This window comes from Eleutherodactylus coqui, chromosome 6, assembly GCF_035609145.1.
Source record: "Eleutherodactylus coqui strain aEleCoq1 chromosome 6, aEleCoq1.hap1, whole genome shotgun sequence".
NCBI lineage: Eukaryota > Metazoa > Chordata > Amphibia > Anura > Eleutherodactylidae > Eleutherodactylus > Eleutherodactylus coqui.
The window spans coordinates 85,872,028-85,899,483 of NC_089842.1; the positions used below are offsets into that span (position 1 = coordinate 85,872,028).

The 27,456-nt window shown below is 44.5% G+C and overlaps 1 protein-coding gene and 1 pseudogene across 3 annotated transcripts; one reads left to right on the forward strand and one right to left on the reverse strand.

Moving 5' to 3' along the window:
• The first annotated feature begins 1,393 nt into the window (after nucleotides 1-1,393).
• LOC136632313 (uncharacterized) lies at nucleotides 1,394-21,967 on the forward strand. Of its 3 annotated transcripts, none has more exons than XM_066607099.1 (4): nucleotides 1,394-1,409; nucleotides 15,893-15,997; nucleotides 16,872-17,526; nucleotides 18,983-21,967. In XM_066607099.1, exons 3-4 carry the CDS (start codon nucleotides 16,880-16,882, stop codon nucleotides 20,025-20,027), a joined length of 1,692 nt encoding a protein of 563 aa, XP_066463196.1. In that variant the 5' UTR covers nucleotides 1,394-1,409; nucleotides 15,893-15,997; nucleotides 16,872-16,879; the 3' UTR covers nucleotides 20,028-21,967. The 3 variants fall into 3 exon arrangements, with proteins under 3 accessions (XP_066463196.1, XP_066463195.1, XP_066463197.1); XM_066607098.1 differs by lacking the exon at nucleotides 1,394-1,409 and adding an exon at nucleotides 15,596-15,628; XM_066607100.1 differs by lacking the exon at nucleotides 1,394-1,409 and adding an exon at nucleotides 15,598-15,628 and having other exon boundaries at nucleotides 16,878-17,526.
• LOC136632312 (interferon-inducible GTPase 5-like) lies at nucleotides 4,743-15,874 on the reverse strand (annotated as a pseudogene).
• Nucleotides 21,968-27,456: the final 5,489 nt, after the last annotated feature.

The following is a 27,456-nucleotide window of genomic DNA, read 5'->3' on the forward strand; positions in this document are numbered from 1 at the left end:
CGGATGTGAAATGGCCTTATGGCTGCCTTGTCTGGATCAATCTTGCATGCTTTAACCCTTTCCAATCTGTACAGCTCCGATGTTGGAAGATGTCCGTTAGGGTTCTCTTACTGTATATTGCCAGCCTCTCTGCTGTCGGAGCCTATCCAACGTGTCACCTCATGCAGTACTGGCTTTAGCCAGCATATAGCGCCGTTGTATAATGGCAGAAAAAGAGTAAGCCCCCTAGGAAAACCAGGATACAAATTGGATTGGAAAGGGTTAAAATGAGTCTAACGTTAAGAATGCGTGGCCTATTGTTTGCCTGTTCTGCCAAATTGGGGAAAAAGTGGGGCATGTATGATGGTACTAGTGAACATTTCTAACAGAAGCTCAATGGAAATGTATGATATCATTCATACAGAAGGAAGGAATTGGTACCCCACTGCACTGGTGGTATGAGAGCCCCTTGGCAAGCACATCTGGGCACCTGTCTTTATTAGTCCGGTTTCACGTCTGAGTTGGAACCTCCAGCTGGAGGTTCTGTCACAGATCTGGTCAAAATACCGGAAGAAAAAGCGCTGCATTACACGCTTTTTCTTCCGTCCAAAAGCAGGGCAGAAAGTGGACAGACGCCATTATAGTCAATTGGGGTCAGTCCAGGGCAGTTCAGTTCCGTCCAGAGAAAGCAGAACTCCAAGTGCAGATGTGAAACCACCCTTAGACACTTTACAGATTAAGTCATTTAAAGGGTTTTACCGCTATAAGCATGAATGTCATTGACTGCGTTGCTCAGTGGCCTACACAGAAGAGAGAGGGGGCCTATAATAACATACACTTTTGGATATGGAATCTGCATCAAATCCGCCGCACGACCCTCCACGTAAACAGTCCCTTAGGGTCCATCTTTGTATAAAGATCAGAAGCTTGGTGTGTATGTTTGAAGTTTTCAGCCAAATACGAACCCCTAACAATTTCCTGTATATCTTCGGTTATATTAATATAGGTGTCTCTATATTGATTGTAGGTTTAGTAGCTAAAATGTCCTATAAAGAATGCTTGTTAGTGTAACTTCTTCTATGTAGGTCTAATGATACTTCATAGTTACTGGTATATAACATTGTGCATAAATAAGGATGTCCTCTCCTCATCGGCTGACCCAGAAAGGAGGAGAATCATGCTTCTAACCTACCTCAGAACTGAAGCATATAAAAAGACCAGTTCACACTCTAGGTGACTCAGTCCAATTCCCTTCCGTTTTCAGAAGCACTGGCCAATCACAAAGCAGGTATAGTCCATTGGTAGTCCTAACACTACCAATGCATTATGGATCATTGGGTAGTCTAAAGATGATGGTGGCTATCGTGGCCACCCAAGATTGGCATTGGGAACTGTCTGAATGGAGGGATGGCCAACACAATTAACTGCAGGTAAGGTACCCTCTCCCCCTTAGAGTTATGTCTGAAACAGGAGGGTAGCTTTAAAATCTAAAAGGTTTAATAGACTTGCGTTGTTGTTCGGGCAAACACTATTGATGACCTATCAATCAGTAGCTGGTCAGCTCGGGTGCACCACTCGGGAACCCAGCTGATGAGCTGTTCGGTTGCCCACTGTCAGCACCACAATATAGGGTACGGAGCAGAAGCCTATGCTGCAACCTTGTGTAGGGGCCAGCACAGGTAATTGTATGCACAGCTTTTAGTAAATACTAAAATACTATTGATGACCCATCATTAGGATAGGTCTTTAATAGTTGATCAGCTGCGGTCCGCTATTCGGCACCCCGACCCATCAGCTGAGCGAGCGCATGAAGTCAGCGCCACAAATCCACAGAGGTCGGAGCAGAAGCCTCAACTCGGACCTCTGTGTACTGGCCGGCGCTTGTAAGTGCAAGCACGGCTCCCATTAAAATCAATAAGAGCCGTGCCTGCAGTTACAAGTGCCAGCCACTACGCAGAGGTCGGCGCGGAGGCTTCTGCTCCGACCTCAGTGTTATTGGGGCGCTGACAATGTGTGCCCGCTCAGCTGATCAGTCGGGGTGCCGAGCGATGGACACCAGCCGATCAACTATTGATGACCTATCCCGATGATGGGTCATCAATAGTATTTCCCTGGAAAACCTCTTTAAGATCATTGGGAGCTGCGCCTGCAATTACTAATGCTCACCACCACACAGGGATCTACTTACCTTGTGTTTTGCTGGTAACAGTGGGTGCCTGAACAGCTGATTGGCTGGGATCCCGAGCTGTCGATTTTTGAGCCCTGTCTGATCTATTTTGCCAAGTGTAGTGCACCTCATCACCCATCACAATGAGTAGGTGCACTAAAACCCATTGTCAGAGGCAGTAACCTGCGTCCGAAAACGGCGGTGAAATCGAGGCATGTGTGAGAGTGGCCTAAAGGGACCGGCTTCCCTCTAAGCTTCATTGCTAAAGTCTAATATCATTAGCATGCATAGATGACAGATTATTAAGAGCTTCTCTTTTTCGCGTCTTAGGAAACGGCAAAGTCTGAAATCAAGCATTTACAATACATCTGCTGAGATATAAAGCTTGTGTGCGCTGTGAGGATCAAGCTAAATAAATAACAATAAGCCGGCAGACTAGAACAAATCCACAAAGAAATAAAGAAGAAAATAAACTAAATAAAAGTAAACACCAACCGAATTCTCCCGCAAACACAATGTGATATTTATTTATTGACTGCTCCAAAAGGTTACTGCAATTCCTATGGAGCGGGTGATATATGCGCAGCAACCTACAAGTGCAGCGTAATCGTACATAAACATCTGCGATCCCTCCAACGGTATTTTAGAATGATAATGTCGCCACTATATTGTACTTTATTCCACAGAAATATGAACGCTATTGTACAAGAATAGGATTCATTTTAAGTAAAACACACTGACGGCGTAAAGCCATTCGCTCGTCTGAATGGTATTAGATCACACAATGGGAGGATATTTTCAATCTGTGAATTAGAAGAAATGAATTAAATATTTCGAGGCCGATTGGTGTGTATGGATGGGTACATTTAAAGGGGTATTCCGGGCACAGACTAATATCTAATGTACACCATCACCTTTTTTGTAATAGGTTCACTGTATCTGGTCTAGCTACTTTCTTCATTTTCTATCTATGTCACATGACCCTCCGCTTTGCAAAAATCTCCACTTCCGCCTGACATTTTGTCCGCATTTGCTACTTCCTCCTATGTCCATAGCCTTCAACTTCCTGCTGTGAACAGTGCCAGAACTAAGCTCATAACATAAATGCAGCATCAGAACCAAGCTCAGTACATAAATATAGCACCGGAACCAAGCTCAGTACAAAGATCAAACAAAAAAAAAAAACTTTACTCACCTCTCTGCTTCCTCCGGCTGGCTCCCCTGCACTGCTGTCCAGCACTTTCAGCAGGCGGGGATTTAAAAATCCCCGCCTCCTGAAAGGGCTGTGCTGATTGGCTGAGCGCTATTCATCAATGAATAGCTAAGCGCTGCCTGTAATTGGCTGAGTGCTCAGCCAATCAGCACAGCCTTTTTTAAATCCCCGCCTGCTGAAAGTGCTGGACAGCAGTGCAGGGGAGCCAGCCAGCTGATGCGTCTGAGCGGCGGAGAGGTAAGTAAAGTTTTTTCGTTTTTTTTTTTAACTAGCTAGGGATGATTTTCAGGGAAGGGCCACCTTTGTGTTCCTATTTAGTTATGGTTCCCACTTCATGTCTCCATACTCAATAATAGCAACATCCTATGAGACGCTGCAACAAGATCTCTGTGTGGGCTGATGCGATGCAATTACATTATCATGCCAGCCTCCTCAGGGGAGCCATCCTGGCATTTCATAGGCTGCATAAAGAGGCTTGTAGCCTATGGGGAAGAATGGCAGACCAGCTCCATGCTCCAATATAGTACTTACTTATATCTGCAGGACACAAATGCAACCAAAGGAGATCGACGGCTAGTCCTAAATATCATTCTGAAAGTTGCAGGTTCAATCCCCGCTTGGTTCAGGTAGCCAGTTCAAGGTTGACTCAGGTTTCCATCCTTCCGAGGTCGGTAAAATGAGTACCCAGCTCGCTGGAGGGTAAAAGATAACTGGGGAAGGCAATGGCAAACCAACCTGCAAAAACAGTCTGCCAAGAAAACGTCAGGGTGTGACGCCATCATAGGAGTCAGTCATGACTTGGTGCTTGACCAGCAGACTTTACCATACCAGCCCAGGGTGGCTCATACCACCCTTCTCCTCAGTCCAACTTGTCCCTTAGTAGGACTGGTGACACATATTGTGGATTAACTGGTATATGTATCTTTCCTTTTATGTAGCATTGTATCGGGGTGGGGAGTAAGGGATGGGAAAAGCCCTCCCTCGGTTATAAAGGTATACAGTAGCAAATGTAAAATGCTGATATTTATATAATTAGGGTAGATGCCAGTATTGTGCATTGTGCCTGGGTTTTTCTTTTTAAAGTGACGTCACCAGAAAAGAGGAGCATTCGTTAGCCATATTGGCTTCCCCTCCTTTGTGTAAATTACTGATCCAAATCTTCGGGGAAGATGAGATTCCAAGCCAGGCGTGGTTTATAGCATCCCGGCGCTCTGAGAGGTGTAACGAGAGCCTCTCTGCTTGCTTCCACTTACTGCTTACTAATTGCAATTCCCCTGCTGCCCAGCAGGTGAACGCTTTAGGGCAGAGTCTGATACATTGACCTTAGCAGGTAGAGTAAATTGATTGTCAATGATGTTGACAACAGTAAGAAACAACCAAAACTTGGATTTCATTTCGTGTTCTTTTATTTTACAAGGTTAAATAAATTAAAACAGACGCTTGCAGGCATGCAATTATATTTTCCCACAGAAAGCTGTCAGGACAAAGGATTGGTCACCTTATTTCAGTGCTGCAGTGGAACAGCAGGTGGCGCTACGTATTACAAATATAGCACAAGGCATATTGTTGCATTTTAATTAACTGCACCGTGTTCTAGTTAATATAGTACTTCTGCCCATTTAATGAAGTGCATTTCTGTTACCATTTTAATTATTGTGTACATCTGGGATTTGAGCTACGCTGCATACAGCAGTGGCATATAGCAACAAATTACATGTAGTATATTACATAAATAATTATGTCTGTGCTGCTTCTCTCTGGTACTCTGGATGCATTAATAATAGAACAAGCACTGTTATAAAGAAACCATTTATACCATGTGATAGAACTGTGGAGAATGATTCAAGGCAATGAGCGACTTCTCCCTCTGCTTCTAGACAACAGATATACAGCATTTGGGATTAGCGGGATGGAGAATATATTGGAGAATACATAGGGTGGCTCTAGAGTGAAAAGCTGTGGACACCTTTAGAGGGCAATTTTTTCACTTAAATGAATATATTGTGGGCTGACAATCAGTTTTGCAATTGAGTTTAATCAAAAATGTTGCACTGTTTGTCATCTGCAGCTTCTACATATCACTATAGATAGAAACTGCAGTTTCAGGCTTCTTTCACACTGGCGTTTTATTGTGGCTATTTTGCCGCGATAAAACGCTGGATGAAAATCGGGACCATCTGAAGCATTGGATTCCAATTCATTTGTTCAGATGGGCAATTTTCCGGTTTGTAAAATCAGCCAGCTGGAAAAGCTAGCGCATACGGTGCGCATTCCGGGTGGCTGCTTTTACACATGGCTGGAAAAGATAGGACTTGTACTATCTTTTGCCGGAATACGCGGCTGTTTCCATAGAATCCTATGGGAGCCGTCAGAAAAGCGAAGGGGGAAGGAGTTTAGCAGCAGCTCGCATTGCTAAAGTCCCTCCCCTTCACCTTGCTAGCAGCTCCCATAGGCTTCTATGGGAGCTTCTATTGCGGTTATCAGCCTTCAAGGGAAGGGGGAGAGACCTTAGCAGTGCTAAGGTCTCTCCCCCCAGCCCACATAATTCTGGGCTTTGGCGTATATACACCACAGCCCAGGTGTGTGAACAAGAGAGAAAACGGGAGATTTAGCCGCAACTTTGTCATGGCTTTTCCCTGTTCATCCCATTTTCGTCCGCAATGCATGTGTCTGAAAGTCGTAATGCCCATGTGAAAGAGGCCTAAGTCTTAATAGGATATCTATCAATAAGGCTGGACTGACGGCTTAGTTTCCCTCTGCTCCTCCCTTTTCTGTACCTTCTTATTAGTTAATTTATGACCACAACAAAGTTTATGTTTTTTGTCGTCATAAATCAAGAAGTTAAGGGCTGAAAACCAAGCTGTCATTCCAGCCTCACTGACTCCGATTGAAATTATGCAAACTTTTTGATTAACCGTATTGCTAAGATAATTGTCAGACCAAAATTCATGTTTATAAGTAAAAACAATTCCCTCCGCCTTTCCCCAAAGATGTCCATATCCTTTAAAGTGGGGCTTACAACTATATAGTGGTTGCTAAGGGGGTAGTCCCATCACGGGAATCCGATTTCAGTCTGTTTAAAAATGCAAAACAATGAGCTCAGCCATGTTTATTTCCAAAATACTGCAGTGTCAATGAGCAGTAAACAACCGGAGGACAGAGGAATCAAGAGCTGCAATATCTGGAGAACGGAGCATCTTGGAAATAAACATTTTATGGGTGAATGCATGCTCTTGTGCTTTCAAATAAACTGAAATAAGATTCCCAAGAGGAAGCTACCCATCTAATATCCTTTAGATGCATCTGTTCCCTTCTATATATCAAATACCTGAGCCTTTGGATCATCTAAAATTATCAATTGGTTTTGGCGAATTCAAGTTTGATGATAAATCTAATTTTCTTGTTCCTTTAAGACTGCATGTCCACAATTTCTGTGCGGATTAATCTTTTAATCTATCTTCATAGCTGTCGGGGCTTTGTTTGGATACATCCTCATGTACCAGAAACTTACATACGCGTTTGATAGAAGATTTCATAATGCCACCAGCATTATCAGTCTTTCACCAGGGAGAAGAGGATAGCTGCCATGACCCAATACTATTTTTTTGTGTGTGGTTTAGAAAAGGAGATTAGAATTAGGTTTTCATCTTCCTTCTGGAGTTTTTTTAAGAATGCAATTGTGAAGGTCGAAAAGAAGTGAACATTTTGCAAATTAATCTAGAGTTCAGAGGCTCTAAAAGTGCTTCCTTTCAAGACTTTGGTTCCTTATAGATTACCATACTCTGGTTATTCAGATGAAGGAATAGATTGATAAAAGGGGTGTTCCCATCTCGGCTTTTCATAGATGGGAAACCGGAGTCTACAGAAAGAGCCGAGTGTTTCAATTTACCTCAATGAAAGCTAAAGAGCTGAAGCTATGGAAACCGCATATCACAAGAGCTTCGGAAACAGCGCTCCTTCTTCACCATGAAAAGTCAAGATGGAAACACCGTTTTAAGTTGCCAGCCTTGTTTTGTATTCCAAGAAAGGACTTTGTCAGTGGGTTTCTCACGAACTTTCCACTTACAACTATGAAACATGCTCCTCTTTCAAAGCCAGAAGTAGTGAGCAGCAATATTTATTGTATGTAGTAGCAATAGGCATCATCAAAGTAACTTGGAATCTAAGCAGGTGATTGTGCTCTTGATAGTACTCTCTGTGCATCCTCTGCCATAGCCTCTAAACATCGGCTTAATATCAAGTAGCTAGCATGAAAAGCAATTCCTCCAGTGGCTAAAGGACCTAGAAGAGGAAATCTATGCAAAAAAACTCCTGCCACTTCCAGCCCAATACCAGTAGCTGAACCTAACATTTTCTGAACAAGCTCACGGGTCACTCCCTTCCCTGCAGGGCTCTGGATCTCTAACATTAGCTTAGAAACGGGCACCCCTGACTTATGGGAGAGGTTGGCAAGCGAGTCAGCATCCAGTCCAAGTTCTTGACGATAAGTGTCCAGGCGGGCAGTGAGCAAGGAAAGGTCACAAGCAATGGCAACTCCAGGGACAGGTACACTAGCCACTAAGCTAGAGAGAAGTGCCACCTTCCACACCTCCTGAGAAAGTGCTTCCTTTTTCTTTTCAATTACTTCAGCGGAAAGATTTGGGAGGGAAAGCATGAATGCTCGCAATTTGTGACTGGGCAGTTTCTTCTCCAGATAACCCAACAGCCTATGAAATTCTGGCCCTGGTATTTCAGCAGAAGATAGAACAAAGACTTCATTTTCTCTGGGTCCTGGTGGCATCTCATCATCTTCACAATCCTGGATAAAAACACTCTTCTTTCTCTCCTTCTTTAACTCAAGAACAAGAGATGTGTAACTACTAGAGGCCTCCTGCCATGGTGTGAGGAACAATAGAGTGAAGTCGTATCGGTTGATGTGCACACTCTCCAGATACTTTTTGGGCTGAGACTCCAAACTTTCCATTCCAGGAAGGTCCCACAAGCTGGCCTTTGGATACTTAAGACTAGCATACTCAATTGGGTTTTCTGGATTTCCACCGTGGGCTGAACCATCTTCTCCATCCTTCAATCCACGAATTCAAAACAGAGTGACGGAAGCCTGGGTTACCCCCCATTAATGCCAGATCAAAGCGGGTATCTAAAAGAGAGTCCAAGCTGCTCTGGATGAATCTTACCATCTCTGATATACCTCCTCTTTCTAGTGCAGACTGTAATTCAGCAATTTCTTCATAACCGATCACCTCGTAACCCTGCTGGGCAAGACACAAGGCTCTGGCAAAAAAAAAAGGATGGGGGCATAAGTTAAGATGGCGAGACAGAAAATAATAATATTTTACAAAGTAAAATTATATAAAGACTGTTGTTTTCCTTTAAGCCATTGTCCACTATTCTTACAGCCTAAGTGTAGACATACCTGCCAAGCTCTCTTGACGTCTTCTCTATTTTGGCCTTCAATGCTGGCACATCCAATTTGTAAGGCTCAAATCCAGACACCAAGAAAAGTGGTATAGCTTCCTTTTTTGCCATGTCATTAAATGGCTGTAAGATGACTGTGCGCAATGCTGACAACACTTCTACCCTTGAGTACTCTTCCTTCATCCTTCTTTTTAGAGTATGCATATTACAGTCCACTTTAGTGCGTACCAAGCAGAGTCTTTTAGCCTGAATAAGGGCACTATGAGCCAAGTCAACATGGGCTTGTGTGAATTGGCTATCAGTGACCAGAAGGAGAAGATCTGCCTCAGATATCCATTTCTCAGGAGAACTATCATCTAGTGGTAGTTCCCAGAAGGTTAGACCAGGGTGGGAAGGGTGAAGGTACAGTAGTGGGCCATCAGGCTTATTAGGATGTAGAAACGCTGCTCTTGAGTGCTGGCCATTCTCGTTGAAGCCAAGAAGTGCCTGTATCAAAACTGTTTTCCCAACACCTGGTCCTCCTGCAACAGCGACAGAAAAATCCCAACATTCCTCAGGAGGAGGATCTTCATGGCATCCCTCACTTTCAATTTCCAGATCTTGGAATTCAATCGTCTTCAGGCTCAGCTCACTAAATGTTTCCATAACCTGTATGGAAAAGGAAAAGGTGTTTGCAATACAGATATATAATTCCTTATGTAGGATAAACTACTATATAGAGTGACAACATTGTCAAGAACAGGGCAAGTCAAAAGTCACTTATTGTTGGATTGATCTTATCATTACCTTTATCCTTCCGACCAATGGGTGTCATTACCTTTATGCTTCTGACCATTGGGTGTACCTGTAACTGGCCTGCTGTTTGAAAATCTGTTATCTTGAATACAACTACCATTGGCTTTTGGGTACTCCTATTCTGGACCAAGCATGTGATAATAGGATATAGGACCTGCGGTGGTGGTCAACATGCTTGGTGCGGCTCCATTCATTTGAGTAGTGCTGCTGGAAATAGCTGAGTGCTTCTGCCTGGTTATCTCCAGCAGTCTCATTGAAAATGAATGCAGCATCACTGTGCATGCTCGACCGCCGCTCCATTCAAGCTACCCCTCAATGCGCTGGTGCAGTGGAGATGAGATAGGGACATGGAAGCCCCGTTCTGTAGTGCCAGCAAGGGACTGTGTACCAGAGACTTATCTGTGTTGTTACTGACAGACGCTAGTGAGAAAAGAGTGTTAGAGACTGTGTTGTTGAAAGCCGCAAACTTAATAGGGAGAATTGAATGTGGGCTGTGCGCTAGAATTCTGGTATATAAAAAAGAAGAGAAAAAAGCTAATGTTTGCTCTTTCTCATCCAATTTCATAACTGGCATAGATTTAAATTTCTGCTGCATGGGGGGCAAGAGTTGCAACAAATTTAGTTTCTGTAAAAACATATAACTGTCAAGTAACGTGCCCCTGTAAAGAAGTATAACCACCAAGCTATCTGCCTCTGTAAAGACATGGAACAACTAAGCCTGTAGCCCTCATTGAGAGATTGTAACTGCCATGCCCTTTGCTTCATATTGGGTAAACACCCATTCTGGTTAATCCTGTTATGTTTGTATCCTTTTTTTGTGCCATACTAAGGCCTTGTGCACACGGGGCAAATAGAGTAGTGGATTCCGCGCTTGTCAACAGGCGCATGCGATCCGATGCTCAATGTGCCCATTAATGTGTGTGGAGATTCTTCTCTCCATGCACACCAGCGACATAAAATCGCAGCATGCTCTATTTTTAGAGTGGATATGCAGGGACGGCTTCCACTGAAGTCAATGGAAGCCGTTCCTCCTGTAGCACTTCTGCAATGAGCATTGCAGAAGTTTTGCAGATACGCGTCATCGCCCCCAAAACTGTTGTTTCTTGATATAATGTGAAAAACAGAGCTGTAAAGTACTGCCCTGCAGACTTTGTGCGCACGCTTCTGTTTGCTTCACGTCTGACGCCTCTTTCACACGGGCGTTATTTTGACACGGAATTAGCCGCACTAAAAAAATTGCGACTAATTCAGCAGAAAATTGGATGAAAGTTGCGGCTATTCTTTATGATTTTATCGGCCATTCACATGGCTGGCTGCAGTGAAATAACACTGCAGACCCGACATTTTTCGGTTGGCAGAAGTACTATTTAATTACTTTAAATACATCACTATTGGCACCTGCCATTGTTTAATAGTGCTCGCCGCTGCTGAACTCCCTCGCCCTCCCTTTTTCAGACGGCTTCCATAGGAGTCTATGGAATCTCCTGCGTTGTGCCATCAAAAGATAGGACACAAGGACGTCTAAAGGAATCCATAGGAAACCATTGGTTCTTATGCACGCCATTTTTTGACAGGCCTATATCTCGTTAGAATAACGCCCGTATGAAAGAGCCTTATGATGATTAAAATTGAAACATAGGAAGTTAACCCCTTAATGCCACAAAATGTAACTTTACATCCTGGCAGTGTGTTAGTTAACACAACAGGACATAAACATACATCCTGCCGATGGCACAGGATCAAACGTGAGCTGTTAAGCCCTTACATGCTGCGATCATTGTGCCTGTGATCGCTTCTGTGAGCGATAATGCATTGCATTATCATAGCGATCAAAGTTCTTCTGGTTCAAGTCCCCTACAAGGACATAAAAAATAAAAAATACATAAACAAAAAAAATAACCTTTTCACGCACTTTCCCCTATCTGCATAAAAAAATAAAACGTTTTTTTTAAAAAGACACACATTTGGTACCATTATATCAGTAACAACCTGTACAATAAATTGAATGCACTATTTATCTTGCATGGAAAAAAAAACATAACCCAGCCCTCTCCCCCTTAAAAAACAAGAAAAATGCTTATTTCGTTCATGTTGCCTCCCAAAAAAACGCTCTGAGGGCTCAGTCACACAAGCGATTTTTTTCACGCATGTATAGGCACAATTTTAAATCCCATCTACAAAGAACCAATGTTTTCCAATGGAAGAGGTCACATGTGCAACTTTTACATGCAATTAAAATTTGCACCTGCAAAAGATAGAACATATGGGTTTCAATGGACCTGGTCATGCGATTTTTCTACACACGATGTGCGATTTTTTTTTTTAATCGCACCTATACATGCGTGAAAAAAAAAAGAGAAATTAATTTAAAAAACAAAACAAAAAAAAAAAAAAACGCTCGTGTCACTGAGCCCTGAGAGTGATCAAAAAAGCCGTATGTAACCAAAAATTGTACCAATGAAAAGTACAGCTCCTAATGCGAAAAACAAGCCTTCACAGAGAAGCGTCCATGTAAAAATAAAAAAGTTATGGAATTGTGAATGCACGGATGTAAAAAAAATAATTCTAAAAAAATAGATTTTAGGGCGCCCACCCACTGGCGATTTTTTTTCCCTGCGAAATTCGCAGCGTTTTTTTCTCTGCAGGGGTCTATGGGACTTGTTATGTTAAAATCGCGATCGCGCAAAATCGCAATTTACCGCGAAATCGCGATTTTGCGCGATCGCGATTTTAACATTACAAGTCCCATAGACCCCTGCAGAGAAAAAAATGCTGCGAATTTCGCAGGGAAAAAAAAAATCGCCAGTGGGTGGGCGCCCTTATTGTGCATAAGTGGAAAAACGTAAAAAAAAATATAATTTTGGTATAGTTGTAATCGTACCGATCCACAGAAAAAAATGTATCATGTCATTTATGTTGCATGATTAATGCTATAAAGAAACCAAAACAATGGCAGAGTTAGGCCTCATGTTCACTTGCACGCTTGAATACCACCACTGCTGAATCCCGCAGTGAAATCGGTACGTGCCTGCGGCCATGGAGAGGGAAAAGACAATATACTTACCCCTCCAGATGCTGCAGGGCTCTCCTCAGTGCAGGCCGGATCTTCTTTCTGCCGGCCGGGGATGTGCTCGGCATGCCGGCAGCGTGTCGTATGCATGCGCCTTGCACACCATTTTCTTTTTAAATCACTTGCTCTCCCACATATCCGCGGCACAGCACAAAAACAGCTGCGGATATAGACAGCTTCCATAGGCTTCAATGGAAGCCGCAGAAGTTGTCCATGTGGCAGATCCACAGGAAAATGGAGCATGCTGCGATTTCTTTCCATGCATGCGACCCGCACACCAGGAAGAAATCCCATCCACATGCTTTTAGCTGCCCTACAGATTCTAATACATCCCTATGGGCAGCAAGACGCACGGATCCACACGTGGACATTGGGCCTACATGAGTTTTCTCTCTCTGTGCTCCCAAAAAATGTCATAAAAGTTTTACAATCCGTTATATGTATCCAAATAACAGTACCAATAAAAACGACTATTCGCCACACTAAGGCCTCCTTCCCACGAACGGATTTCTGCCGCGTAATTTGCGGCGAAAATCCGCTGCGTTGCCCGCAGCTATTAGGTTCTATTGAACCTCATAGCTCAGGGCACACAGTGCGGAATTCCACCGCGGAATTCCGCACCGTGAAATCTCCCGTCCTCACCCACGGCATGCTCTATTTGCCGCGGATGTATGCGCTGACGGCTTCCATTGCAGTCAATAGAAGCCGTCCGTTCACGCTATCTCCCGCTGTAGCACAGCGGAAGATAGCGTGAAAACGCTTCCCCGCCTACCGCCGCCGCGTCACATGACGCGGTGGGCGTGTCATGTGACGCGACCGGCGTGTCATATGACGTGGCGGCGGTGGGCGGGGAAGCGTCATGCGGGACCCAGAACGACGGATCCGCTGGTAAGTATGGGGTCTCTGGGGGGTGCCGTGACGGCCTTCGTCGCGGAATATTCCGCGGCGGAGCCTGTCACGCTCGTGTGCAGCCGGCCTAAGGGTGACTACGTACTAGCGTTTTTTTTTCCGCTGCGAATTCGCTGTGTTTCTTTTTCCAATTGTCAATCGGACTTTCTAATGTTAAAAACGCAACGTAACACAACTTTTGTTTTTGGTGCGATGTGTTTTTAACATTAGAAAGTCCCATTGACAAATGGAAAAAAACCGCAGCGAATTCGCAGCGGAAAAAAACCGCTAGTGGGTAGTCACCCTAAGGACTATTTCAGACGACCATATATGGGCTCAGTTTTCACGCCGAGCCGATATACGGTGTCCTTGTCTGCAGGGGGAGAAGGATGGAAGAGCCAGGAGCTGGAACTGAGCTCCCGCCCCCTCTCCGCCCTTTGCCACTATTTGCAATAGGAGGGGGCAAGATGGGGGCCGGGCTAAGTCCTCCCACTTAGCTCCACCTCCTGCCACGCCCATTGCAAACAGTGGCGAGGGGCGGGGAAGGGGCCGGAGCTCAGTTCCTGCTCCTGGCTCTTCCATCCCCCCCCCCTGCATACAAGGACACCGTATATCGGCTCGGCGTCAAAACCGAGCCAATATACGGTCGTCTGAAATAGCCCTAAGGGTGTTTTCACGGCCGGCTGATATACGCTTCCATCTTAGCAGTCCCCCCTTTCCCTCCCCCTCACTGGCTCTCTGCCTCTCTCCTTCACTCCGGCGTTTGCAATGGGAGGGGGCAGGGTGGAGCTAAGCTTCACTATGTCCCCCCCACTCCTATTGCTGGCTGCAGGGAGGGGGCAGGAACTTAGCTCTGTCCACATCCCACTCATTCCCATTGCAAACCGCTCGGAGGGGACAAGAGAGACAGAGAGTCGGGGAGAGGGAACTACATAGATGGAAGCGTACATCGGCTGGCCGTGAAAACACCAGCCCACGTAAATAAACCCTAAAAACAATCCCTCACATGGCCATGTCAATGGAAAAATAAAGAAGTTATGGGGGATGAAAATCCCCAGAAAAACTATGCCTCCATATAGCCAAAATAGGCCATGTCCTTAAGGGGTTAACAGTGCCAGGCACTCAGCAGTCTCCAACCTATGGCTCTTCTACTTTGTTCCTCATGGTGCTCTGATCATTGATCAAAAACACAAAACGCAAATGTGTTTTAAGAAACAAACAAACAAACACATATTTGCATGCGATTTTTGCAATTATTCTTAAATGCACTACAAAAACAGTATGTGTCATGGCGCCCTCGGGGTGTGTTCACGCATTGCTGATTTGCTGCGGCTGTGTCGCAGATTTCGGTGCAGATCTGTAGCTGTAAAATCTGCTGCAAATGTGCACCAAAATCCACAGTAAATCAGCGGCGTGTGAACACATCCTCAGAATGCGGATTTAAAGGGATACTCCAGGCTCTCACTCTTGATGAGCTATGCTCAGGACAGGACATAAACAGTTGATTGATAGGGGTCTGCCGATCTAGATCCCTGCCGATCAGCTAATCCTTCACACAGGTCAGCTGATCCTCTGGCCCACTCTCAGTACAGCGGAGCCGGACATCATGATCAATAGTCCAGGCCGGAATTGTAACAGATGGCTTCACTCCTATAGAAATCAATGGGAGCGATGCAAACTATTACACTTCTGGCTCCTTATCACTGTCAGCGGCTAGGTCATCAATAGTGAAAGCCCAGAATACCCCTTTAACCTTCAAGAAGACACAATTTAGAGGCTGTCAGTGCATGCTGGGTGTTTTAGTTCTACAACAAGTGGAGGGCCACAGATTGGAGACCATTAGTTCAGGATTAAAGGGAAAGTGAGGTACATTATTAGAGAATAATCCAGAGCATCATGCATATCTAGAATTATAATAAGAGATTAAATTAGGACAGGGTGTGAGAAAGGGGGATGGGATGTAGGGAAGAAATCGAAACCCCATTCTAATAGGAGAGGAGGGCGGAACAAAGCAGAATATAATTATATACAATTGATACAGGATGGTTACAATGTATCACAGCAGGGTGAGGAGTGGACACGACCGGCATGCAGCAGAGCGGTGATGCAGGGATTTTGTGGAACAGGATAGGGGGGCAAATAAGATGGGGGTGGGGGGGATTGGAGGGAGATAGGGGGTGGGAGTCCTGTTTCCTCACTGATTCCAGGTGCAGCAGATCTCCTGGTGGAAGGAGACAGCTTGTCGGTGTCAGGGCCTGGCCTTCCTCTATCAGAAGCTTATACACAGTGTATATATGTATCTCTCCTCCTCCTCTTCCTCCTCCTTCCTCTCACATGTCCCTGTTTTTCTTCCTCCTCTCTGCAGTGACGCTGCTGTATCTCCTCCCTGAGCAGCCCTGTACACAGCACTGAGGCCCGAGGGCTGTCTTATCATACATCCTCCTGTCATTCTATAGGATCTGCACAGCAGGCAAGTATATATATATATTCTTGCGTCCATGCAGTTTACCCTGCACCGCTACACCACTGCAGCTGAGTCACCATATGTAATCCACTATCCTGCTGTATCATTGTCGTCCCCTTACATTGCTTCTGCCCCTTTATTAGGCAGCCTTATTGTTGTGTCCCATCATAGTCACCTTTCCTTTTACTGTGGCCTAGAAGTGTAACATCTAAGTAGTAATGATGCTCCGGGGGCAGTAGGGACACAAACTTAAGACCTAGGCAAGTAGGATGGCTGGCAATGAATCCTATCTACGTATATCTGGGTCTTCATATTAAGAATCTGTGAGTGTGCTAGACCGCGGTGCTACATATATAATGTTATAGATTATTATAGCCTAGGACAAATTATCATAGGCTTGTATGATCATAATGAACAGGACATGAGTGTGTTGCAGTCTTGCAAGGATTGGGGCATAATTGTAGAATCCGATTGTCTTGCCCCCTTTTAGCCTCCTTTGCCCCCCTTTTAGCCTCCTTTGCCCCTCTTTTACCCTCCTTTGCCCCTCTTTTACCCTCCTTTGCCCCTCTTTTACCCTCCTTTGCCCCTCTTTACCCTTCTGTACTACTCTGTCGCATCTGTCTTGCTATCAGTTGTAGATCAATGTCTTCAGCATCCTTCTGTCTACCACTTGATCTGATGCATATTGTATTCAGGGTGTCATAAATCCTAATAAATCTTTCATACAATGCTATTTTTGAGATCTGCACGTCAATGCGGACTCATTACCAGCTCATATTGCTTTCTCATTGCAATGCTCTGCCCACTGTTGCCTACATATGATGTGTGTTCCCCTTTCTATACTCTATTTTAACCTCTGAATGTTTTATCATCTTGCAAGAAACAGACATGGCCGATGCTGAAATAGCTGAAGAGGTTTTATGTGGACCGCCTGCTCCCGATACCCCTGTACCTCCAGAATCTCTACACTTCACTATTGCCATCATTGGACCAAAGGGTTCTGGAAAGACTACACTAGTCCGATCTCTATGTAACCACATTGAGCATTTCAGTCCTAGTTTCCTGGACTCATACTTTAGGGGTGAGGATGGAGAACATGGAGTTGAGCAGCACATTTACCCACCTTTGCCTAATGTAACTCTCCTTGATTACCTAGGGTATAAACCTGGTGACTCTGCTTCTGTGTATATAGACAGCATCAAGCCTGACACAGTGCACTGCCTGGTAGTAACATTTGGGGAGACTATCACTGACGCAGACTTGCAGCTACTGGGGGCCACAAAACATTTAGGGAAACCTTTCTGTGTAGTGCAAACACATATTGACCTCACTCTACACACAGAAAAGAGACAGCAGGACAAGAACTACTGGAGAGGGCAAACACTGATGGGCATGAGGGTTAAAGTGCAAGAACAACTAGGTGGACATGGGCTGCAGGGATGTAGTACTTTTATGGTATCTGGTCTAGAACCCCAGAACTACGACTTTCCAGGCATGGTGGATTATATCGAGAAGGAGATTCTGCAGTGGAAGAGGTGAGAGATGAAAACCTTACAAGATTGTCTTTTAGACAGCTTTCATAAGAGTGTGTTGCCGGGCTACTGGCCTATTTTGTATAAACCCTTTCTAAATTAAAGCCATCCTGGATTCAGAAATCATCCTGGATATGCTGTTGAAACTAGGAGCCACCATGGACCTTGCATGAAGGGCCGTCCTTGTAATATTTGGACAAGTTCAACAATCCACTCTATCTAATGTCAGAACAGACGCGTTAAGCATCTTCTCTAAAATTGCCTGGGTTTGTTGACATTCTAAGGCTGCCTTCCCATTGGCGTGAAAATCTCGCACAAATATGAACCCCGTTTTTCTGAATGGGTTCATATACATTAGAAAAGTTTTCAATGGGGCCAGTGGCAGGAGCGGCGGCCCTGTTGAAAGCAATGGGAGGAGCCCACGATCCTCTGCCGCGGCTGTGACAGCTGCGTCGGAGGATCCCTGCATTACCAAACTGATGCCAGGCTATTTTCACATGAAATGCCTTGCATCTATGGGTCTTTCACATGGATGATAAGGGCGATATCGGGCCGTGATTTATGCCCCGATATTGCCCATGCCAGTATGAAGGAGCCCTTATAGGATCACTGTTTTGGATGAGCAAAATTTGACCTGGGATTTTCTGCTGCAGAACTTCCGCAGCATTACCGCCCTATGTGAACATACGCTAAGGGTACTTTTACACAAGCAGATATACGCCCAAGTAATTAGGCAACTGTTGTACTGTGTAAGCATAGGGCCTAACGGTGCAAGTGAACAAGGATTGCTCACTTGTCACAGTCACTTAGTTTGTAGCTCACCTAAAATCGGGTGTTAGCTTGTATAAACAGGCAGTCTTCATCTTTGAAGGACTGCCTGTTTACTCTGAATGGAGGCGGGTGGCCAGAGGAGATCTCCTATGCATTCCGCCTCCATTCAGTAAGAGATTATCGCTACTGTGTGAAAGCAGAGGAGCAATAATTGTTGGAATGGCTGTCAGGCGCCTAAGAGCCCAACAGTTATCCCATGTAAAAGTACCCTAAGCTTGCGGCACTTATTGGCTTCACTTCAACACTGGTGACCCATTGTTCTAGAATTTGGTGAGGATCCAAAGTCAATGACCCTCACCCATAACATCTTCTAATAAATCACTGCTCATACGTGTATATGCGTACACAACTTTTCAAACCTATCCTAACCTATAATGCTGTATAGTATAAATAGTATTGGGCTATTTCTTAGGTCGGTTTTACATTAGTGATGTTCTGGTACCATCAGTGCATTTTTTGCAGCAGTTGTAGAGCAATTCTTTATTAAGATCAATGGATGCACAGTTGTCAGAAAAAATCCATCCATGATCCAATTCATTCCAAATTTCTTCCAACAGAGCGCCAATATGAACTCTGCTTTACAGTGACTAGAGAAGAAGACATTGATGTTATCTCTTTTTATTTCCAGGCCAATGTCTTTGACCACTGAACCTCACTGTCAAGAACTGGTGTCAGTGTTTGAGGTGCAGTGCGATCAAGAAGGTCTTTCAGAGTTCTGTTCTCTCCTTAGCATCTTCTTAGATAATCCCCCACCTGTCTCCGCTGTGGTGGGTGTGACAGGTAGTGATAAAGAAGCTACAGTCTCGGCTCTCTGTGAGCCCCCACTTTCAGGTCTTGTAGTGAAGCCACTGCCTGGTCCAGGGATACCCCCCATGACGGTGGAACAGTACTTGCAGAACCTACAGTCAGAAGCTTGTGATGTCTACTTGATTTTGGGCTCTGGAATGGACAACAGCTCCCGTGCTACACTGGTTGAAGCCTTGGTGGCAGCTGGCAAACACTGTATGTTAATTGGTGGAGAAGGTGACAGAAGACACAAACATGATGCCACAGGACAGGAGGAAGGACATAAAAAGTACCATCCTGGTACTGATTTACCTGGACTGAGGATAGCTTTAGAGAAGGGAGCACCACAATTGGTGAGGGAAAGGCTCCTACATGCCATACCCACCATCATTGTTCAGCTGGTTAGAAGAGAGCGTAGAAGGCTTATGATGGGGGTATATGATATCTGTTTGGATGTATGTGCCAAGTCAAGTCAAGGGCATTTGCAAGATGCAGTAGCCACCCTCACCTCTAAGCTATCATCATTCCGTGCACGTTATGGTTTGGATGAAGACTCCTTAACTCTAATCTCACAAGTGACTGGTTGCAGTCCTGAGGACTTGCGTGCTGAGATTCAGTGTCCTATGGCACAGGATCCAAGTGCAGATCAACTGCTTCAACTGACATCGCAACCGCTTTCTTTGACGGAGATTGTCTGGAGTTATGTACCACACTGGGGTGGAGGAGAAGAAACTCCCGCTAAACTGTCTGCAGACCGTACTTACCGTCTACTGGTGGAGGCTGTATGGGGCATGGCAGAGGACGCAGAGAGGGTATTGCTTCATGGGTGTACCAATCAAAAGGTGGCAAAAGAAAGGACTGCCTTCTGCCACTGGCCTTGTGTTTGACTTTGACATCTAATTTATCTAGCGTTGTGGCCCCCTTAAGACATATTTATGCTCTGATGTATCTTTACCTGGGTGGCAAGCTTGGCATAGCCATTAAACCCCTGTAAAAGCAAAACCTACCACAGCAACAATCCATGCAGTTTAGAAACAATAGTACAAATAGTGTTAATGTAGAAGAGGAATTAACTAAACTAGTGCATTGTCCTACGCGAGGTTCCTCATTGTGTAGCTTGCCCTACAGTAGACCAGGGCACTATCTGTTTCTAATATCTGATTTAATGTCAATGCATGAAGTTTCTTCTGCGTACAATGTGATAACTGCGTGTTGTGCAATAAAAGAGAATTGTGTATACCAAGCTCTAGTACATCCCAGCATTTATAGGTACACTTTTTTAATACACTTCCAAGACGGGAATGGAGATAGGTACAACATTTAATAGCTATTGGAACACATGATGGCAGCAGAGTTCCGTGACATGTCATATAGTATATTATCAGTGGCATGGCTGCAATAACTTGGCTACTTACGCCAACGCTATAGGATGGGACCCGTAAAATAATCTCAAGGAAATCCTACTCACTCACACAACCATCTAAAGAACAGAAGAGCACGTAAGAGAATATTCTCGCAATATGCCATACAGCAGTACCCATAAAATAGTCCCCACGCTTTACAAGTGACACATATCACATAGCAATATCTATTCCATATGGAATATTACACCAATTGTGGTGCCTATATGCTGTAATTATGACCCGTAATAGTATCTCTCACATAGTTGTGCTATTATTGTGGCATGCAGTAGGGTAACATAGTTCTCTGCACATTAGTAGTGCCCATACAGTAGTATAATTGGAGCTTAAAGGGGTTTTCCAGGAATTTACTATTGATGACCTATCCCCAGAATAGGTCATAAATAGTTGATCGGCAGGAACCACCACTTGGGATCCCCACCAATAACTAGATCCTCCAGCCACTGTCAGTGCAGCCAAGCCGGGCATTCGCATTGGAATTGGAGGCGGAAGAGCAATAGAAGGTATTGCTCTCATTGAAACAGGAAATCCTGAGCAGTAGACCCCAGCTGATCAACTATTGATCTATTCTGAAGATAGGTCATCAACAGTAAATTCCCAGAAAACCCCTGGGGCAGAGAGCAGTGCCCAGTGTTCGAACAATTGGTCACACAGTGATATAGGTAGTGTAACTAAGATCCATAGTTTAATGAGGATTGACAGTGCGGCCAATAAATTGAAGTCCATGGTTGTAAAGTCTTGGGTTTAGAATACTGATCACATAGTAGTAGTGCCATCAGGACAGAAAAGAGAATTGCCTTGCCAATGTCACTAAATATCTCTTACAGCAAAGGCAAATTAGGTGAAAAATTGCAGGACAATTGGCACCGCGCCTTTCCTATCGCCTCCTGATATTGACATGAACTACATGAACACAACACAGACTGACAATCTGGCTGCTTAACTGCCCCCTAATAGTTATTTATTTGTTCATATACCCCTCTTGGGGCGCATTTGGGTTACAGACATACTGTAACTGGGAAGACCTAGAAATGAATTGCATTCATATCTGCGTAATCTAATGCCAATACTCCCACCATCTAATGACTGCTACATGAGCAGGAGAATGACAACTTGTTTGCACTAAATGATTGCATTTTGCGTAGTGCAATAGTAAATGGCTGCAATTTGCCTATGTGTATTAGTGCTATGCCTACAATAGTTGCTATAAATTCATCGGAGTAACCATTTCTTGGCAAATCCTTGAAGAAAAAAAAAGTAGTTTCCACATGTTAAAGCATGTCATCACAACAACTCATTCTGATTGCCGAAAACAGGTGTAAGCAATTGACAACATGGCTGTCTGATTATCGTCCTGTGTCTTGTTATGATAATTTCGCTAATAAACAAGCTGTTGTCGCACCAGTCATCATTGTATCTTTTACATTCTGCATGGTTGTGTGTGTACGAGTGATCAAATCTGTCTTTGTGTAAGGCCAACAGATGTTATAGAGCCATGTACGTTGAAGATGCAAGATAAAAGAGGGAATTATCTTGCTAATGTCTTTAGTTACTCCAGAGAACTCTGATACTTGGCATCTTTTGAGAGTCCTTTCAGGAGCTGCTCTCAATAATTGAAGATGGCAACCCTGCCCGTTGTTAACAAGGTATGGCATGGACGTATGTCGCTTCCAATGGACAGGCTTTAGGTGTATGTGGGTTATTATCATACCCTTGGCTTGACAAGCGTAGAGTCCTCCCAAACCCAAATTGCCTAGGATCTCCCAAGCCTCGTGAGAACTGTTACCTGCCCACAATCCTTTAGTGCTGATGCCAGTCATGGCTCCATATGTTTTATTTTCACTCCAAGTGAATCTGTAACTGGAAAGCAGACATCCCCTTTAACGGGTACCCCTAAGACACTATAACATTTCCTCTCTTATTTTCCCTATATGGCCTCATGCACATAGAAGGACTAAAGATCTGTCTCGTCCAGATCCATAATATGGAGCCACAGAATTACTGCAGCTGTGCCATGTTTCATCACATGTGATAAGGAGTTATTCTCTCTGCTGCTGGAGTAGAGTATACATGGGCTCCTATGCGTCATGACACATGAATAATAAAATGCCAAAAATCAGTAATAAACACACAAACCACAGAATTTGGATTATAAAGGGCTGAAATATTTATTTCAAGGGTAAACCCAAATGTAATTAGTGTTCAATAAATATATATGTAAATCAGTAAAATATTAAACATGTCCAAAGACTTAAGGCTCATTTGTACTCAACAATTATTGCTCCAAATTCGCTCAAAGCCATCGTTTGAGCGATACTCGTTGTGTGTAAATGCTCCCATCTTTCACTCTTTGGCTGAACGATGATTTTTAGCTGTGCATGAAATTCATCGTTCAGCCAGAGTGAAGATAACACAGACCGCATGCTGTTTACTGTCCATGGTGCTGAATTCTTCATGGGAGTGCTGATCACATTGTATTCAGCAGAGAACTCAAGGCAGCCCCATAGCAGAACAATAGAGCTGTATACAGAGAACAGACCACCTGCTGTTTTCTGCATACAGCTCCTGGAGGCTCATTAACATACAAATGAAGGTGATAAGCTACTAGTGGACATGTGTCCATTAGCAGCTTATGCAAAACAAACGCTCAAAACCTATCTTTTGAACGATTACACTATGTAAGACACTTTTTGTCCTTGGCAAGTGAGTGTTAATTCCTGCTTTCTTATGTCTAAAAAGTTTAGAAAATGGCCATTATACCTTCCAAAGTTTGCTTTTGTGCTCAGGAGAATGAGTTTTATATTTTGCATATCCCCGTATACGTAAGTGGGTAATACATTTTTATTATTGTAAACAGACAACATCTACATCAAAAGTAATGTTTATTTACACTTCAAAACACAGACAATATTTAGAAATGTGTGGTTTTTCTAGATCTACGATTGTACTGCACATCACTTTCCCGAATTAGTCCCCATATGTAGTCTCCCATCATGCTCTCATTGTACTGTCCTTGGTATCGATGTTCAAAGGCCATAATATCTTGGTGGAAGCGTTCACTGTGCTCCTCTGAGTATTCTCCCATGTTCCACTTGAAGTGATCCAAGTGAGCATCAAGAATATGGAGTTTTAGAGACATCCTGCAACCCATCTTGCCATAGTTCTTAACCAGAGTTTCAACCAGCTTCCCAGAGTTGTGGGCCTTGTGATTCCCAAGGAAACCTTTAACTACTTCCACAAAGCTGTTCTAAGCTGCATTTGATCAGCTGCTTTACCTGTGGTCCAATGAAAACACCAGCCTTGATTTTGGCCTGATGCTGAATCAAAAGAAGCACATCCAACTGAAGCTTCTTTACCAGAGCGATAGGCGTTAAGCTGAACGGCTCTCTTAAAACAGCGCAGCTTGGCATGTGACTCACCACAAAAGGAGCATTCATGGCGGTATCTACAATTTTGTTACCACTTACATTGGCCCTCATTAAAGCCGAAGCAGACGAAAGCCAGGCAAAGTAGTGCCAGAAGACCCGGATTTAAAATTAGATGGGAGCATTAAGTTCAACCAGGGGCCGAGACACCCCATTTAACGTTATGATAAACTGCTAAATTGTGGTGAAATAATTTGTCATACGAATTCCAAGAGAGACCGCCAAAATGATAAGCTTCTAAAATTATATCGCTATGTTGAAACAACCCGGAAGCGCTGACTTCCAGACAAAACAGCAGCCACTATACAAATGGCTTATAGTTATAGCTAATTATTAAACGATTTCACAGGAGTTCTCCTACACTCGTTCCTCTTGTCATTGACCTTCTTATCGGACTTCATCGCAAGCTCTTTTGCCGTCGGCAATAAAGATAGCAGAGCCTTGTGTGGCACAGAGTGTTAAGGCAGTGGTATGCAGTCCTACGCTCTCGCTCACGACCTGAAGGCTGCAGGTTCAATCTCCGCATTTTTCAGGTAGCCGGCTCAAGGTTGACTCAGCCTTCCATCCGTCCAAGGTCGGTAAAATAAGCACCCAGCCTGGTGGGCGGTAGTAAATTACCTGAAAGCACTGTGGAATAAGTTGGCGCTATACAAACAAGAGGTCCCTTCCCAAATTCACCTCTCCATATATTTCCTTTTAAATTCTGAGGGAGATGGAAACCGATCGGGGACAGCTCACACGTCAGCGCCTCTATCACCAACACCTGCTCCCCTCTCTAAAGTAGGTCTAACAGAAATAGGGTCCCAGGCTGGCCCGGGATCTTCATTTGACAGCCCAGAATCAGTAGGTGTACCGGATGTTAACCTAACCCCACTCCCTGCATTTCCTTGCAGCAGAAAGGGTTAATAAAACATTCTTGAAAACTGCAATATCCAGTTCACTATTACAAGGTACAGAGGAAGAAATAGCGTTGCCAGAAACTGACTCTGACCTCCGGGAATCTCACCATCCTTGGGGTCTTCACACGGTCCTTGCTGCCACAGCACTTTGGGCTTTTCTCCCTGCAATGCCGACAGAAGCGGCACCCTTCGGTGGTCCACTTTGCTTCTTGCAGGCAGTGGTGGAGAGGAGTAGTGGTGGAGAGGAGTAGTGCCTCCGTTCCTTCCTGGCTCTCTAGCACATCTAGTACAGAGGTTATCTACTTCTGGTTCTGGGTCACCAACCTCCGTGATGTCCTTGCGCTATCTGGTGTCGGCTCTGGTGCTTTCCTGCAGGGGAAGGGGGTGCGCCGCAAAGCACCACTTCAGCCATTCTTCTCCACCGGTTCTATAGCGCAGAAGATTGGCCGCCTAAGAAGGTCTTCCACCGCAGTGTGAGATGTCCGCTCTTCAATGAACATCTGGTTGCTGGGCTCCCTCTTCTCCTCTTCTTATGGGCTCCAGATCTTCCTGCCAGCCGCTGGACAGCCAATCCAGCACTGTCACCAAGCCACCTGATTCTCCAGCCACATGTTCTGGAAAGTGATCAATGATTCCTGAGCAGACCCTGAAATGACCTCTCAGTACAGGGGAGTTACACCAGCACTCTCTTAGTAGAGGGAAATCCAACAATATGAACCATTTAACACCCTGATCCAGAGGCGTAACTTAAAGCTCCTGGGCCCCATGGCAAAAACTGTAACAGGGCCCCCAACTATAATGCTTTATTCATAGTACTGGGCTCCCTATATGGAGAAGAGAGGCTCCTGGGCCCGGGTGCAACCGCATCCCCTGCATCCTCTATAGTTACGCCAGTGCCCTGATCCCATGTGGCCCCCTCCTAAATGTCCCGTTGGCCTTACAGTAGTGCCAGACACAGGGTCTCTGTAGGTCATGGATGTGTATGCACAATATTACCATGAAAGCTCTTGGGACCATGAAAATTTACTTTTTCAATAAAAACGTACGCCCTGGTGATGTCATATCTCGTCACATTGCACAAATTTCAACTGTTGGTTCCGCCTGGCCCCGCACCAACTTCATTAAGCTGAAACCACACAATGTAGCCGGTCGCACACAAAACCACATGTATCCACAGCAGCCAATAACTGCATGATTTTGGCCACCACAAGGGGGCACAGTGTTAGTCGTGCGGCCAGGTGCTCAATGTTGTCTAACCCATAGGCTGCGCTCACACAAGCCGGAAATACTGCGGAATCGCTGTTGAGATTCTGTAGTTCTTACAGCACAAGCCATGTGGAGGGGATTTTAAAAATCTTCATTACACGGCGAGGAAAATTTCTACAACAAATCTGCGATTTTGAAAAATGCTTTGGATTCTAAATTCGCAGTCCGTCTATTGATGCTGCGGAATTCAAGCCCTGAAAACAAGGGTTAAATCCCACAGCAGATCGGCAATTAAAACTTGGCCAAATCCAGAGAATTTAAGTGCAGATTTGGCCACTGCGGATTTGCCCTGAGTTTTCCATATATATATGCCACATGTGAAGGCCGGATCCACACGACTGTATTGGCGCACCTTTTTGCATGCGGAATACGCAGAAAATAGAACCCATTCATTTCAATCGGTTTGTTCACATGCGCGTATTTTCTGTGCGCATCTCGGTCGTACAAAAAAAGCGCAGTTTGCTCTGTTTTCCTGTGCATTTGCGCAGGGAAAGAGAACATATTGAACTCGTTACACTAATCGGCCATTTCGGTGGCTGAGAGCATCATTGCGTGTCTTTGCATGCGCAAAAAGCACAGTAAAAAATGCACCTGCGTGCACAAATACGCAACGCTCATTCCTTAATAGCGCAGCTCAATTGCGCACATAAAAATGCATACACCTGTGTGAACCCAGCCGGAAGATGTCCATACGGGGCGGATTTACTGCGGATTTTCACACAGACAATTCACAGCATTTATAGTAGCAGCAATTGTCAAAATCTTGTCCGCATGTTGCGGAGTATATCCAACCGAAATCCGCGCGGAAATTGATATGTAGTGTGGAATTTAATTTCGCAGCGTGTCAATTAGCTGCAGATGGTTCATCTTGCGGATTCCGACACTTCAAATCGTGGCAGTGAATTGCGTACCCAAATCCGTCCAAAAACTAAATCAATTTTGTTCCGGATTTTCTAGGTAAATCAAAAGACTGCACCAACGCTTTCCAGTTTTTTTCACATAAAAGACGTATGGCCAGTCAGTATCGAAATATGAATGCGCACAGTACCACATTTACGAAACGCAATTAAACACTATATTTCCGACCGCTGAGGAGTCACAAAATTGATATATCGGTACTTTTGTGCAGATATGTATTGGTTACATGGGTTTCAGTCATACAAAGGAGCTAAAAGCATTTCTCAAGTTTTCAAACACAAAATGTATATAATGTCAAGTTGATGCATGCCCCCTCCAAGATGGCCGCCGCGACAGGACGCTCATGTGACCTTGCGAGCTTCCTGTCTTCTGAAACGGCGACGTCAT

What these genes read in the sequence shown, in the direction of transcription:
- LOC136632313 (XM_066607099.1), top strand. Translation starts at nt 16,880, where the DNA reads ATGGCCGATGCTGAAATAGCTGAAGAGGTTTTATGTGGACCGCCTGCT. An exon ending in GAGATTCTGCAGTGGAAGAG is followed by an intron (nt 17,527 to 18,982) that starts GTGAGAGATGAA and finishes TTTTATTTCCAG; the next exon opens with GCCAATGTCTTTGACCACTG.